At 42.7% G+C, this 14,848-nt stretch overlaps 1 protein-coding gene across 1 annotated transcript; it reads right to left on the bottom strand.

The window, feature by feature from the left end:
• Positions 1–5,677: 5,677 nt before the first annotated feature.
• On the bottom strand, positions 5,678–13,461 carry LOC123147140 (uncharacterized). Its single transcript, XM_044566375.1, has 9 exons — positions 13,160–13,461; positions 11,985–12,242; positions 11,510–11,611; positions 10,974–11,075; positions 9,553–10,485; positions 8,204–8,461; positions 6,633–7,564; positions 6,019–6,536; positions 5,678–5,933 (listed from the first exon to the last, which is right to left on the bottom strand). Exons 1-8 carry the CDS (start codon positions 13,293–13,295, stop codon positions 6,051–6,053), a joined length of 3,207 nt encoding a protein of 1,068 aa, XP_044422310.1. The 5' UTR covers positions 13,296–13,461; the 3' UTR covers positions 5,678–5,933; positions 6,019–6,050.
• Between the last annotated feature and the right edge of the window lie 1,387 nt (positions 13,462–14,848).

The following is a 14,848-nucleotide window of genomic DNA, read 5'->3' as shown; positions in this document are numbered from 1 at the left end:
ACGTAATTGTTCGACCCTCTACTTTAGCAAAACTAGCTAGTCTATCACTCGCTTTATTTTGACAACGAGGAACAAGAGTAATACAAGATTGTCTAAGACTCAACAGTAACTTAATTTCACCAACCAGAGAAGCATAAACCGACCGATCCACCTCGCCACAGGAAATCAAAGCCACCGCCGTACTCGAGTCCATCTCGACTTCGATTGGACGATCAGAACGCTGAAGTGCGAAAGACAATCCTTCCATACATGCACATAACTCCGCCTCTAGAGCATCTCTGCACGAGAACAGGACTCTGCAAGATGAGAAGATGACCGAACCCGCAACATCACGCAAGATCATCCCGGCACCCGCACCACCACCAGATGAATAGGAACCATCCGTATTTAGCTTAACCCATCCTTGGTGAGGCGGCCTCCACTCAGATTCACGAACTGGAGCCTTAACAAGAGGTGTGGCAGTGAAATAAGAAATACCGCACTTTCCTTTGGCTGGGTCACAGTGGGAGTTGAGCTTGATACCACGAAGTGTATCCAAATAATTTTGCAAAAAACTTATAGAGACAGCCATGGGCGGGGCAGGTTTAGAATGTGTTACTTCGTTTCGAATATGCCAGCTTCTCCAGAAAATTAATAATACCATGCATCTCTGAATATCACTCAGCTCACCAAGTGCATGAAGCAGCCACTCCTTCCCACTGTGTTGAAACGAACTTAGAGCAGGTAGACTCCACACTTCTGCCATGGACAAGTAAAGGTCGCGTCCAAACTGGCATCTCACGAACGGGTGAAAATTGTCCTCCACTTCCATGCCGCATACAGGACACCCACTAGACGATTCCAGACCAATCTTGTGCTTATTTTTCCACGTCGGCAGAGAATCAATCGACAGTCTCCATGCAAAATTACGCACTGTCGGAGGAACATTACATCTCCAAATAAACTGCCAGCATTTCCTGTTCCCGTCCGGAGAGGAACTACATGCCACTGCCGAGTCCCTGTGGGCTTCTTCAAACGCCATATTGTAAGCTGATTTTACCGTGAAGACTCCAAATTTACCCGGACCCCATGCGATGACATCCTCCCCAAGTCTTGGAGATGCTCTTATCTTTATTATTTCTTCGACATCAACTGGTATGAAGTATTGCTGGAGCAGTTCCAGGTTCCACGAACCATTGTCATTGAGCAGACAGGATACAAAACGTATGCGGCACCGACCTTGTAGTGACACCGGTTTGTATGAGTGAGGTCTTGGAATCCAATTGTCTCTCCATACTCTGATACTTCGTTCATTTCCAACCCTCTAAATTAAGCCTTTCTTCAAGAGATCGAGCCCATGACTTATAGCTTGCCACGATGATGAAGCATTACCTGAGAAGACCGTGTCCACTAAATTACCATGAGGATAATACCTAGCCTTCAAGACTTGGGCGCACAGACTGTCCGGTCTAGATAACAATCGCCAAGCTTGTCGGGCCAACAATGCTTGATTGAACATACGAAAATCACGGAATCCAGCACCTCCTTTGTTCTTAGGCTGTAAAAGGTAATCCCATCCTCTCCAATGGACCTTTCTTTTTCCTTCTCTAGACCCCCAATAAAAATTTCTCACCATCCTTGTCAAATCATCACACACTGAATAAGATAACTTGAACACACCCATGATATAGGTTGGCAATGCTTGTGCAACTGATTTAATTAAAACCTCTCTTCCTGGCTGGGCAAGAAGTCCATCCCCCCACTGAATCAAACGCTTTGTGAGACTAGTTTGTAGATTCTGAAAACGTCCCTTGGACATACGCCCCTCAGGAGTTGGGAGGCCCAAGTATTTTTCCTCAAAAACTAAGCTTGTTACCCCGAACACATCTCTAACTTGCTGCTGTATCATCACAGGGCATGTAGCACCAAAGAAAACAGAGCATTTACCATAGTTCAGACTTTGTCCAGTGGCCTTACCATAGAGTTCCAAAGCAGCCTTCACATTCTCCGCTTGGGCACTAGAGGCCTCAAAAAACAGTAAAGTATCATCGGCGAATAACAGGTGGGATTGTTGTGCTCAGCGGACTAGCTACTCTGAAACTCGCCCTGAAACGAAGCAAATCAACCTGCACGAGTGACTACATGGGTGACCATCTACTGTGCAGCAAGCCCTACGCTCCACTCGAGCCCCGACGAGCCCCTCCCCTCCCCCCCCCCCCCACCTCCCCCCAAATAGTTCGCTCGTCAAGGCCATTTGCATGCTTTCTCCACGCGATTTGCAGATCACCAACATTTTGGGGTGCATTTGGGGAAGGGTTTAATACCTGTGCCATGGAGCGTCGTCGTCCATGCTTTGAGACATCGATGTATGCAACTCCGACCCTTGTCCTTGCGTCGGCTTCACTGTTTCAGAAGATCGCCATCGCGAGGGCGTCACTTTAGGCGGTCTGATAAGATCTGGGTGCTGCTCGAACTTGGCTCGGGATTGAATGTTGCAACCCCTCTATCTCTCAAGGTCACGGAATAGGTGGGCGAGACGTGATCGACCTGGGCCCGTTTGCAGCGACACCGTCTGGCTAGGCATGCATGAGAAACGAGAGTCGCATGATCTTGAACGATCGGACAGCTCGCGAGGAGGTTTGCGTCAGCCAAAAAATCAGTCAGTTGAAATAAAGGGTTTTCTTTTAAAAGAGGATCATGTGTATTAAAAAATGTTCAATATATATTAAGAAAACAAAAAAGTTCAGTTTGTCTAAATAACATCCAAAAAGTGAACATACACTAAAAAATTCACTCTACATAGTCAGCGTATATTCAAAAATTAGTTCATCCTACAATAAAAAATAGTTTGGTTTGTAGTATTAAAAAATGTTCATAGTATATTAAATAAAAGCTTGGCATACATTAAAAAGGTCACTATATATGAAATTGTTCACAATATATTATATTAGAACAAATTATAGTATAGAAACCTAAAAGAAAAAAGAAACCAACATAAGGGGAAATGAAAAACACAAAAAGGACTATGAATAAATTAAAAAACAAACTAAAAATAATAAAATAAAACCACAAAACGAAAAACAAAAAAATGATGAACAAAACATATGTGGGTGTGAGGAAAAGCATTAAACTGAGGTGGCACACCCATCATCCATTTACTGTTCACGGGCGTTATCCCATCATGCATTTGTTGCCCGCGGGTGGTGAATAGGATTTGCATGAATTCCCCTTCCCGACCCACACAAAATCCGCTCAGGAAAGGAAAAAATCACTGCCCGCCGTCACTCTCCGTGCGCACTGCCTGATTGGCTGATACGTTACCCGCTGCTACGTGGCCTGTTGACCACCGGCAAAGGACCGGGAAGAAGAGGTGCCTTTGCAGGTGTATTCGGTAATTGCCGTTAATTTGTCATCGACGGTGACAAGGGTTGATGCGGACACCCCAATTATCTGCAAACGGCTAGGCAACCACGTCAACAACTAGCTGGTATGAAATCCTATCTTTATGTATAATCCCATGATCTTATCAATTTTGAGCAGTGCTTTTTAGATAGTATATCTAAATTCAAAGGAAATGACATTTAATTTCTTATAAATATGATAAAACTAATCTTTATTTATTTATAACAAACTTTTATTTCTATAACTTATAAATTCACTGTTTAATTTTACTTATAATGTTTTCCGTTACACATAGAAAAAATGATAACATATTTGTATATAGTTCTAGCACTTATCACACAAACTATACTTTTAGTAAATATATAATATTTTGAAATATATTATTATTATTTTGTATTTGATGCGTTGACTATTCTAAATATTTATTCAATCGAGTGTCCCAAGGTCCAAGAAAAAGAAAAGTTGCAAGACTACATAAATTGATTTGGGGAATAAAAATCAAAATCATAGCATATATGTATGTTCCGTTTGAGGCTTATAAATATCAGCTCTAAAGCATGTTATCTGACATATATCTAAACACAAATTTCTAGAATGTATGGTTGTCTATTGATACCTGGGTCTTGCATTGTAATAGCAGTAGAAAATGGAATTCTGATGAAGAAGCAATCAGGTTTTGAGTGTACATTTGGTGCCACACACATCCTAATTTTATTAAAGGGAAATTATATCTGGCGAACATTCACGGGGAAGGTTTTCCCCGCAAACGCCATGTTTGCCGTTTGATCTCGTGGCCTGGATCTTGGTGCAGGGCTGATGCCACGTCAGGTTTTTTGAACTGTTAGTTGCAACCAGCTACTAGGGCGAACGCTCCTTTATGTTCTCCCAAAAAAACAACATGAGATCTGATTCTGAGGAAGAAGAAGCAATCAGGTCTTATGTGCTAAAACTTGCATATATCTTGTGAAGCTAAAATGTTTTAAATTCAATGTTTCATTCAAAATTTTCGGACCGGCATGTACTTGCAATTATCCTAATTAATAAAGGGATTCTTGTTAAAACTAGGGAGTAATAAAAACAGGAGAGAAAAAGCAACTAAATGTAGCCTACCCCCGTGAGTGTGATTGTTGATTGCAGTTTAGTTTGTATGGTGATCCTGAGAAAGATTTCGTTGTACATGATCCAATTTGAATCTGATATCCGAGTAAAATTCAGGTAGCATTCTACAAGTTTCTGTGGATAGGGGAAAATGAAATGGACACAAGTAGCGTCCTTGGGGCCAACTCTAATCAATTCAACTACGAGTTGCTGATTCTACAACCTACAAACTACTTCCTCCGTTCCTAAATATTTGTCTTTCTAGAGATTTCAACAAATAACTACATACGGAGCAAAATGAGTGAATCTACACTCTAAAATATGTCTATATACATCCGTATGTGGTAGTCCATTTGAAATCTCTAAAAAGACAAATATTTAGGAACGGAGGGAGTAATAACAAATTTAGCTGCCATGACCACACGATGCTCTGTGTTACGGAACACCAGGAACGGTTTTATTATAAAACACTATTTCAGGAAACAGACAAAAGAAAACAATTCTTGCAATGCATTGCTAACAGGGCATGGACTTTACTCCTACAGTATAAGCATGAGAGATGCGGAAAAAATAACAACCAATTTCATATAACTAGTCCATCAAGGTACCAACCGCCTAATATCGGGAACTGAACACAAGTATACCAAGTCACTGACAAGCCACCAAAAGAGCTAGGTGCGAAAATATCAGTTAAAGCACTCGGTATGCAAGCTAAATCATGCTATTAGCTGGCCATATGCAGCAAGAACAAACACCCTGGAGAAACACACGCTCAAAAATCAAAAGCTTCTGCAATAAATAAATAAAGACAATTCCCAAAACATGCTACTAAAATAGTATTATGTGTACTGAAGGAGTCTTGTTAGACACACAGATGCATATTCAGAATTCCATTTTACTGTAATTTTATTATGACTAGTTTCAAGATTCTTTGATATCTATTCCACCAAGGCATCAACTGCTTAAAATTGCAAACCGAAATGCAAATTATAACAAGTCACAACTAAGCCACCAGAAAATACAAGTGTAACAAGTCACAAAACTGAAGAGATTGTGTAATAAAAGAAATGAGAAATAAGAAAAATTGCACTCTTAAAAGAGGTTGTGCAGTAAAAAAGAGGAAAACAAGCAAGTTGCTATTGACAATTACCAGATCTTTGCTAGATGTATGTATAAAGGGATTCTTGTTAGAAGTGCATGTTCGAAATTCAGTTTATTCAAAGGTCATTATAGATACTTCTCCAGGCACAAAAGGTACATACAAACTAGGGAGTCCTCTCTCAACAAAGGATGAACACAAACATAATAATGAGCCCTAGCAGCCAATGTAACATAGCAGTATTCCACACAAAGTATGAAGAAGATGAAAATCCAAACTTGCATCAAACTTATTAGGTTCAGCATCGTGCCGTTTGGTCCTTCACCCTGGCGAGGAGAGTGCGCGCAGTGTCTTCCTGCGAAACATGTACGCATCGGTGATGTTAGAGATCTGAACAACGAACCATGGAAGAAGGTATTCGTTGAGCCAGCAACGCTTACCGTTAGGGCTCGACATCAGCCAGCGACGATCTCTAGCCCATGAAAGGGGCAGAGCGGCTGCTATGATGTGCACCAGGACGCGGCTCTTTCTCCAAAATGACATTGGCCGGCGCCAACGTGACAGAGGATGATGGTGGCGCTGTTTGCCCCGATGCTAAACTTCGCTTGACGGCCTCAATTAGATCGGGCCACATTTCCATGACTTGTGCTGTCGCCATGGCTTTGGCTTTCACCTCGACTTCCTCTCTCATTTCTTCTTTAAGTTCTTCTCTCATTCCAGCCAATCTGGATTCAAAACTAGCTCGGCCGGCTCTCCTTCTCTGCCTCGCAAGCTCGCGGTCTTCGGGATAATGCGTGTCCCATTTTTCATTCAGCCCGACGCCGTTCACACGACCATAAGCCGGCCTCGTTTTCGGGTCCTTGCCGAGCACCACGTTGATCGACCTGTTCAGAGGGTCGTCCCACCTTGCCGAGGACTCCGACTCCTGGGAGCTTTGAGATTCCACATGATACTGCCTCTACAATACGGAGGTGACAGTTTAGAAATGTGACTACTTGGAAAGAAATCTATACTTAATTAGTATAACAAAAAAATAAGCAGGTTAATCAATTACCAGGAGTTCCTTGACTTTCGCCGTCTTCTCGTCCAATACCCATGTCTTAGTCTCTTCATCGTATTTGCACCGGCCCCTGATGTAATCATTTTCACGCGGGTTTTCAAATTCCTTGAAGGGGTTTGGTATGCCTGCTGCAGCAAACTCAGCGTCCTGCTTGTCCCACTTCGGCTTCTTCCCTGGGTAACCACGGCTTCCAAGGGTGTGGTGACCAATGTTCCTTGCCCGCATTTCCTTCCCCCATTTCTCCATCTCCTTGACTTCAGGGGTCTCGCAGTGCTGCTTGAACAGGTTCCAGTCCTCCTCAGAAACCGAAGGCCACTTCTTTTTTATCTCGGTTTCGTAATCTTTCTCAAGGTATTCGCTTTTGGCTTTGGATTTCCAACTACTCAAAAGCTTGGTCCACTTGCAGAGGGCTGTGTTATTTACCGGAGTGGTCTCGTCTAGGGACTCATCCGGGAACTTGTAATGAGTGTGCAGCTTCGATATGAGGAGTGCTCGCAAATTCTCATTGGCTTTCGACCTGAGATTGGTTTCATTAATGCTCACGGTTTCGCGAAGGATGCAGCCTAGGCCATTACTGTAACCTTGTTCAGCCTTCTTGGGACTAAGAGGTAGACCAGCCTCAGACACTCGGTTGATAACAATCCTATCGGTGCCAAGCATGTTTGGGCGCCTAGGTTTGCGTTGCTTTTTAGGTTGTCCAGCTGCCTGGTCCCCTTGGCCGGTCCCTTCGTCGCGATCGGTTGCATCTTCAGGATTTGTGGCGGTGCCGGACTCATCATGAACAGTGGATGTGTAGTCGTCCTGCCCATCTGTGTATGTGCCCAAGGCGTCGGGGCCGCCATGACGTGATGACGGTTCTACAGCTTCATCACCCGCGCTTATCGTCCGCGAAGAAGAGGCTGCAGCGGAGTCGTTTCCAGAAATATCTGTAAATTGTCAAATAAAAGAATTAAGCTACACAAAATGTAACTACATATAAAAATGCTATAGAATTACTAAAACAATATCTATAAAATCTATAATTACTGAAAATTTCTATGAACGAAATATTTGCTAGGAACTAGAATTAAAAATCCCCCTGTTATGGGATTCGATTCTTCTTGGGTTATCAATGGCTTATAACCATATAATGTTCTGCAGGTGTCGCAGCTGGGACAGATAGCAATCAGTTGGGCTTTGGGCTATAAGGATGTTATTCCATCTATTTCAGCAGGCTACTAAGACTTGTCATGTCCATTTATTTAGTTGCAGATTTATCTACAACTTCAAGCAGTGGGATCTAATCACCAACTAGATAATCTCATTGTAAGAAATTTTTTTGGATAACTCCTGAGAAAATAACTAGCAGCAGTTATGATGGCCCTTTTCACCAAAAGTACAAATTAGGGGGGACTTACAATCCAGTGATGCCTCCATGTGAGTTGGTTTTTTGTCACCCTGTAACCCTACACCTCTACCAGTGTACAGCTACAGGTCTCTAGGTAATCTATTTGGTGATTACTACTACCGACGCGATGCGGGACTAAAAAGATTTATTTACAGTGGTAGTACAGTCTTCCGCTTACCGGAGCGGCCATTGGTCGGGGCCTCCCCCCTGCTTCCACCGCGTGTGAGTCGAGTGCGCTGCAACGACGGCAACGCAGTCTCCGGTGCGCATGCCTCCCTCGCCCTCCTCCTCGTCATTCGTGGAACGACGACAACAAGGTCTTGGATGTGCACACCTCCCTCGTCCTCTCCGGTCGCTGCCTTTAACTGCATAACATCATTTTGTACTGAACCTGCCAAATGCTGGAATCTGCTCTCGACATCCTCATTAACCTGACCTGTAGAAACACCATCAATTGGGCATTTCAGTAGAACATATACTTCTGAATATAGATCATGAAAATTTGTCAGCTTAAAGAAAATCTAGAGTCCACGTTTTCAACCGACTCGGGAGCACTATCACTTACAAAAAGCACAGACAAGTCGACCTTACATGCCCAAGGCTTCACTTAATGATATAAATAGTTAAATACCACTGCATATTCATACATAGGACCCCTGCTTGATGCTATAAGCACCACTAACTACACTGCCAGAGAATATGTAACTTCCTCAATACCTCTTCCATACTTTATTATACGCATCAGTAGTTCCAACCATGTATAAAAATGCCCCTTTATGGGATTGGATTGCTCTTGGGTTATTCATACCTTTATTCGAAGAACTATCTACAGCTTCAAGCAGTGGAAAAATGTTAATCATGTACTAAAAATGTTAATCATGTATTCACAAATTTTCTATATAAGAAAAATTTATTAGATATATACCCAAAAACGTAATATGTGCATGGAAAAAAAGAAGACATCAATATTCTAAAGAAGTAGACAACCAAAAATGTATGTTTTCAGAAAATGTTAATAATGTATTTCAAAAATGTTTCTAATGTATACAAAATATTGTAAACTGGGAAAAAGTTAACATGTCTTGAAAAAAAAAGATGAAAATCGACAGAAAAGCAAAAAATAAAAAAAGTATAACGAAGAACGAAAGAAAACCAGTTAAAAAAAATATAAAATTTATAACAAAGAAAAAAGAAACAGAAAAAAGCAAAGAATAACTAAATAAATAAAACCCTATAAAACTTGAAAAACTATAAAACCGGAGAAAAACAAAGAAAAATATAAAAAAGAGGGAAACCATTGAAGAAATAAAGATTGGTAAACCAGAAGGATATATCATACATGGGAACTGGGTTTCCAGCTTAGAAAACAAATCAAAAAAGTGACGCTGAAGTAGGAGATAAAAAAAATCTCCTTATTACTCCCCCCTGTTCCAGCGCCCTGTAACCCTATTACTGCGCAGCTACAAGTCTTAGTTAATCTACTCGGCGGTTAACTACCGATGTGGAACTAGAGAGTCTTGTACTTACCGGAGCGGCCACTGGTCGGTGCATCCACCCTGCTTCCAGCGCGCGTGAGTCGAGGGTGCTGCGCCGAGGGCAACGCGGTCTCCGATGCGTGCACCCTCCTACTCGTCTCTGGCACCATGACAGGATAGTTGCCAGCTGCACCGAACTCAGTGTCCTGCTTGTCCCACTTTGGCTTCTTCCCTGGGTAACCACGGCTGCCAAGGGTGCGGTTACCAATGCTCTTAGCCCACATATCCTTTCCCCATTTTTCCATCTCCTTGACTTCAGGGGTCTCACAGTGCTGCTTGAACAGGTTCCAGTCCTCCTCGGAAACCAAAGGCCAGATCTTTTTTATCTCAGTTTCGTAATCTTTCTTAAGGTATTCGCTTTTGGCCTTGGATTTCCAACTACTCAAAAGCTTGGACCACTTGCAGAGGGCTCTGTTATTTACCGGAGTGGTCTCGTCTAGGGACTCATCCGGGAACTTGTAATGAGTGTGCAGCTTCGATATGAGGAGCGCTCGCAAATTCTCGTTCGCTTTCGACCTGAGATTGGTTTCATTAATGCTCACAGTTTCGCGAAGGATGCAGCCTAGGGCATTCCTGTAACCTTGTTCGGCCTTCTTGGGACTAACAGGTAGACCCTCCTCAGACACTCGGTTGATAACAATCCTATTAGTGCCGAGCATGTTTCGGCGCCTAGGCTTACGTTGCCTTTTGGGTTGTCCAGCTGCCTGGTCCCCTTGGCCGGTCCCTTCATCGCGATCGGTCGCATCTTCAGGATTTGTGGCGGTGCCGGACTCGTCATGACCAGTGGATGTGTAGTTGTTCTGCCCATCCTTGTATGTGCCCAAGATGTTGGGACCGTCATGACGTGACGACAGTTCCACAGCTTCATCACCCACGTTTAGCATCTGCGAAGAAGAGGCTGCGGCGTAGTTGTTTCCAGACATATCTACACATTGTCAAATAAAAGAATTAAGCTACATAAACTGTAACTACATATAAAAATGGTATAGAATTACTAAAAAATATCTATGAATTTATAATCACTAAGAATTTCTAGGAACTAAATATTTGCTAGGAACTAATTACCTATGAACTAGAATTAAAAAAACCCTTTTATGGGATTGGATTGTTGTTACGTTATCTATGGCTTGACCATATAATGCTCTGCAGGTGTCACAGCTGGGAGAGATAGCAATCAGTTGGACTTTGGGCTATAAGGATGTTATCCCATCTAGTTTCACTAGTAGGATACTAAGACTTGTCATGTCCATATCTTTATCTGAAGATTTATCTACAGCTTCAAGCAGTGGGACCTAATCACGAACTAGATAATCTCATTGTAAGAGAATTTCTGGATAACTGATGAGGAAATAACTAGCAGCAGTTATGATAGGCCTTTTGACCAAAAGTACCAATGGGGGGGGGGGGGCTTACAATCCAGTGATGCCTCCATGGCTCTGTTTAACTGCATACCATCATTTTGTAGTGAACTTGCCAAATGCTGGAATCTGCTCTCGGCATCCTCATTAACCTTACCTGTTGAAACACCATCAATTGGGCATTTCAGCAGAACACATACTTCTGAATATATCATGACAATTTGACAGCTTTATTCAAAGATTTATCTACAGCTAGAATTAAAAAAAACCTTTTATGGGATTGGATTGTTGTTAGGTTATCTATGGCTTGACCATATAATGCTCTGCAGGTGTCACAGCTGGGAGAGATAGCAATCAGTTGGACTTTGGGCTATAAGGATGTTATTCCATCTAGTTTCAGTAGTAGGCTAAACTAAGACTTGTAATGTCCATATTTTTATTTGAAGATGTATCTACAGCTTCAAGCAGTGGGACCTAATCACGAACTGGATAATCTCATTGTAAGAGAATTTCTGGATAACTGATGAGGAAATAACTAGCAGCAGTTATGATAGCCCTTTTGACCAAAAGTACCAATTAGGGGGGACTTACAATCCAGCGATGCCTCCATGGCTCTGTTTAACTGCATACCATCATTTTGTACTGAACTTGCCAAATGCTGGAATCTGCTCTCGACATCCTCATTAACCTTACCTGTCGAAACACCATCAATTGGGCATTTCAGCAGAACATATACTTCTTAATATATCATGACAATTTGACAGCTTTATTCGAAGATTTATCTACAGCTTCAAGCAGTAGAACATAAGCACAAACTAAACAATCTAGTAATAAGATATTTTCCAGAAAAGAGTGTTAAATCACTTGGGTCATCTTAAAATCAGAAGGATATATATATATCATACATGTGAGTTGGTTTTTTGTCACCCTGTAACCCTAGAAATATATGCCTGCACCTCTATCTCTGTACAGCTACAGGTCTCTAGGTAATCTATCTGGTGATTACTACTAACAAAGCGATGCATGACTAAAAAGATTTACGGTGGTAGTACAGTCTTCCACTTACCGGAGCGGCCACTGGTCGGCGCCTCCCCCCTGCTTCCGCCACGCGTGAGTCGAGCGCGCTGCAACGACGGCAATGCGGTCTCCGATGCACATGCCTCCCTCGCCCTCCTCCTCGTCATCCGCGGAACGACGGCAACAAGGTCTTGGATGTGCGCGCCCCCCTCGTCCTCTCCAGTCGCCTCCTTTAACTGCGTAACATCATTTTGTACCGAACTTGCCAAATGCGGGAATCTGCTCACGACATCCTCATTAACCTGACCTGTTGAAACACCATCAATTGGGCATTTCAGTAGAACATAGACTTCCGAATATATATCATGAAACTTTGACAGCTTAAAGAAAATATAGAGTCCAGGTTCTCAACTGACTCGGGAGCATTATCACTTATCACTTACAACAATAAAAAGCACAAACCAGTCGACCTTACATGCCCTGCAAATTCCGTCTGACACAAGGGCTTGACTTAATGCCATAAATACCACTGCATATTCATCCATACATATGACCCCTCCTTGATGCTATAAGCACCACCAACCACACTGCCGGAGAAAATGAAACTTCCTCGATGGCTCTTTGATACTTGCTATACGCATCAGAAGTTCCAGCCATGTATTAAAATGTCCCTTTTATGGGACTGGATTGCTCTTGGGTTGGTTATCTACGGCTGGGTTATAACCATATAAAAAAGCTCTGCAGGTGTTGCAGCTGGGAGAGCCAGCAATCAGTTGGGCTTGCTGATGGCTATAAGGTTGTTGTCTTCCATCTAGTTTCAGTAGTAGGCTACCAAGCAAGACTTTTTTTTTTTTTAGAATGCTAACAAGTAGTAAGACTTCTCATATCCATATCTTAATTTGAAGATTCATCTGCAGCTTCAAGCAGGGGGGCCTTAGCAGAATGTATATAATCTAACTGCATGAGATTTTTCTGGGAAATGGAATAGCGATAAATCACTTTGGCCATGACTTCCCCCAAGTAGGAGATTTCATGTTTCTAGCTTGAAAAACAAATAAAAGAAGCATCACTGGACTAGGAGAAGAGCACTTGTACTAATTAATTTTATTATCTCCTGATTACTCCCCCCTGGAACCCTACACACCTAACCTCTGTTACTGCACAGCTACAGGTCTCCAGTTAATCTAATCGGCGATGCGGAACTAGAGAGTGTGTTGTGCTTACCGGAGCGGCGGCGGGTCGGCGCGTCCCCCCTGCTTCCGGCGCGCGTGAGCCGAGGGCGCTGCACCGGCGGCGGCGGCGGCGCGGTCTCCGATGCGCGCGGGTCCCTCGTCCTCCTGCTCCTCGTCTCCGGCGCCATGGCAGAACAGGATAGCCCACCGCCCCGGCCGGCCGCTCCGCCGCTTAGCGACGGACGGCGGGAGACCGGGGATGGGATGGGGATCGGCCGGCGGGGGATGAAGACGACCAGAGCAGAGCTCCGCACTGACTGAACTAGTTCTTTTTTCTTTGTGTTTTTTACAACTTTTTTTTTCTTTGTTAGGACACCCGCACTGAACTTTTTTTGATTGAGAGAAAAATTAGGCGGTGCGGTAGCTGCTACGGCCCATTCAGTTTTGGCCCAGGCAGAGAATAAGCCTGCGCCCCGTCCGCTTGGCAGGACAAGGCCCAAACCTTTTTATTTTTTGGAGAGGGGGTGTGTTGCTTCGCTAAAAGAAAAAAAAAACAGTACTGTAAGTATACATTCCACTGAAATCTTTTTTTGAACACCATTCCACTCCACTCAAATCGGTCAAAATTACAAAAAGAGTGTAGTGCACATGTACTGTTTGGATCTGCTGCCGTTCCGGAGCTTTGCTATATCTACATAATTTTTTCTACGTAACCTACGAAGAAGCTGAGGTGGCCAGATTTGGTTGGGAGAGAAAACAGGCCGAGGCCCACCCACTGAAAATCAGAGGTGTGTGTGTGTGGGGGGGGGGGGGGGGGTGGTTAATTAGCTTAAAGAAATGAAAGGAACGTAACTTAGGTCTAGCATTTTTGTGCCGCTCCTTGTGGGAAAGAAGCCCAACGCTCCTCTGCACCTTCCTCAAGTTCTTCTCGTCGTCAACAATTTGTCTGGCCATCCCCAATTCTGCTCGATGAATCAGTCACTGCCATCACCACGTGAGGAATGAGCTGCACATCTCTTCCGTCGACACCAACAAGCTCCTATGTACCACTAGTAGAAAACAAGGCTTATCACAGCGCAATATACATATTAATCCCAGCTGCATTACGAATTGGGATTAATGTGAGCATTAGTCTCGGTTCGAGCTGCTAAAGGCATTAGTCCCGGTTTAAATGGGCCCTTTAGTCCCACCTTTTAGTTCCGGTACGTATATCAAACCGGGACTAAAGGGCCATTTCTCAAACTCTACCCCCCCGTCCCCCGTGTATCGTCATTTCAGTTTTAAAAAAAAACAAAAGAAAATGATAAAAGCTTCAAAAAATAAAATCCTTCGAGATGTAGTTATATTACTATATCTACTAGTTAGGAAAATTAAAAAACTTAAATTTAGACATGTTTTGCAAAAAAGTTTCATGAAAAAGTAAAATGGGTATAACTTTTGCATATGATGTCGAAAAAAAGTATAATATATCAAAATGTTCAGCACGAAAATCTGCATCCGATTTACCGTAGGTCTGTTTGCAAATTTTTAGAATCCTCAAATTCCAAAAGGAAAAAAAGATATGCTCAAATTTCAAGTTTTTTTTTGAATTTTGGTTAAATCTGGTCAAACTGCTTATTCAAGAAGTATTAGTGTTACTACATAATTATTCAAGAATATTAGTGTTACTAAATAATTATTTTCAAATTTTTTTGAATTTTGGTCAAACTGTGGTCAAACTACTTACTCAAGAAATATTAGT

The sequence above is a fragment of the Triticum aestivum genome, chromosome 7A (genome assembly GCF_018294505.1).
Source record: "Triticum aestivum cultivar Chinese Spring chromosome 7A, IWGSC CS RefSeq v2.1, whole genome shotgun sequence".
NCBI classification, from domain to species: Eukaryota; Viridiplantae; Streptophyta; class Magnoliopsida; order Poales; family Poaceae; genus Triticum; species Triticum aestivum.
The sequence above is the reverse complement of the archived record's forward strand: the minus strand, read 5'-3'. Positions and strand labels throughout refer to the sequence as shown.

Excerpts from the sequence above, each read along its gene's own strand:
- LOC123147140 (XM_044566375.1), bottom strand. The coding sequence starts at position 13,295 with ATGGCGCCGGAGACGAGGAGCAGGAGGACGAGGGACCCGCGCGCATCG. Across the intron at positions 8,462-9,552 it reads ACCGACCAGTGGCCGCTCCG|GTCAGGTTAATGAGGATGTC; the intron begins GTAAGTACAAGA and ends GTGTTTCTACAG. Across the intron at positions 7,565-8,203 it reads CCCGACCAATGGCCGCTCCG|ATATTTCTGGAAACGACTCC; the intron begins GTAAGCGGAAGA and ends GACAATTTACAG.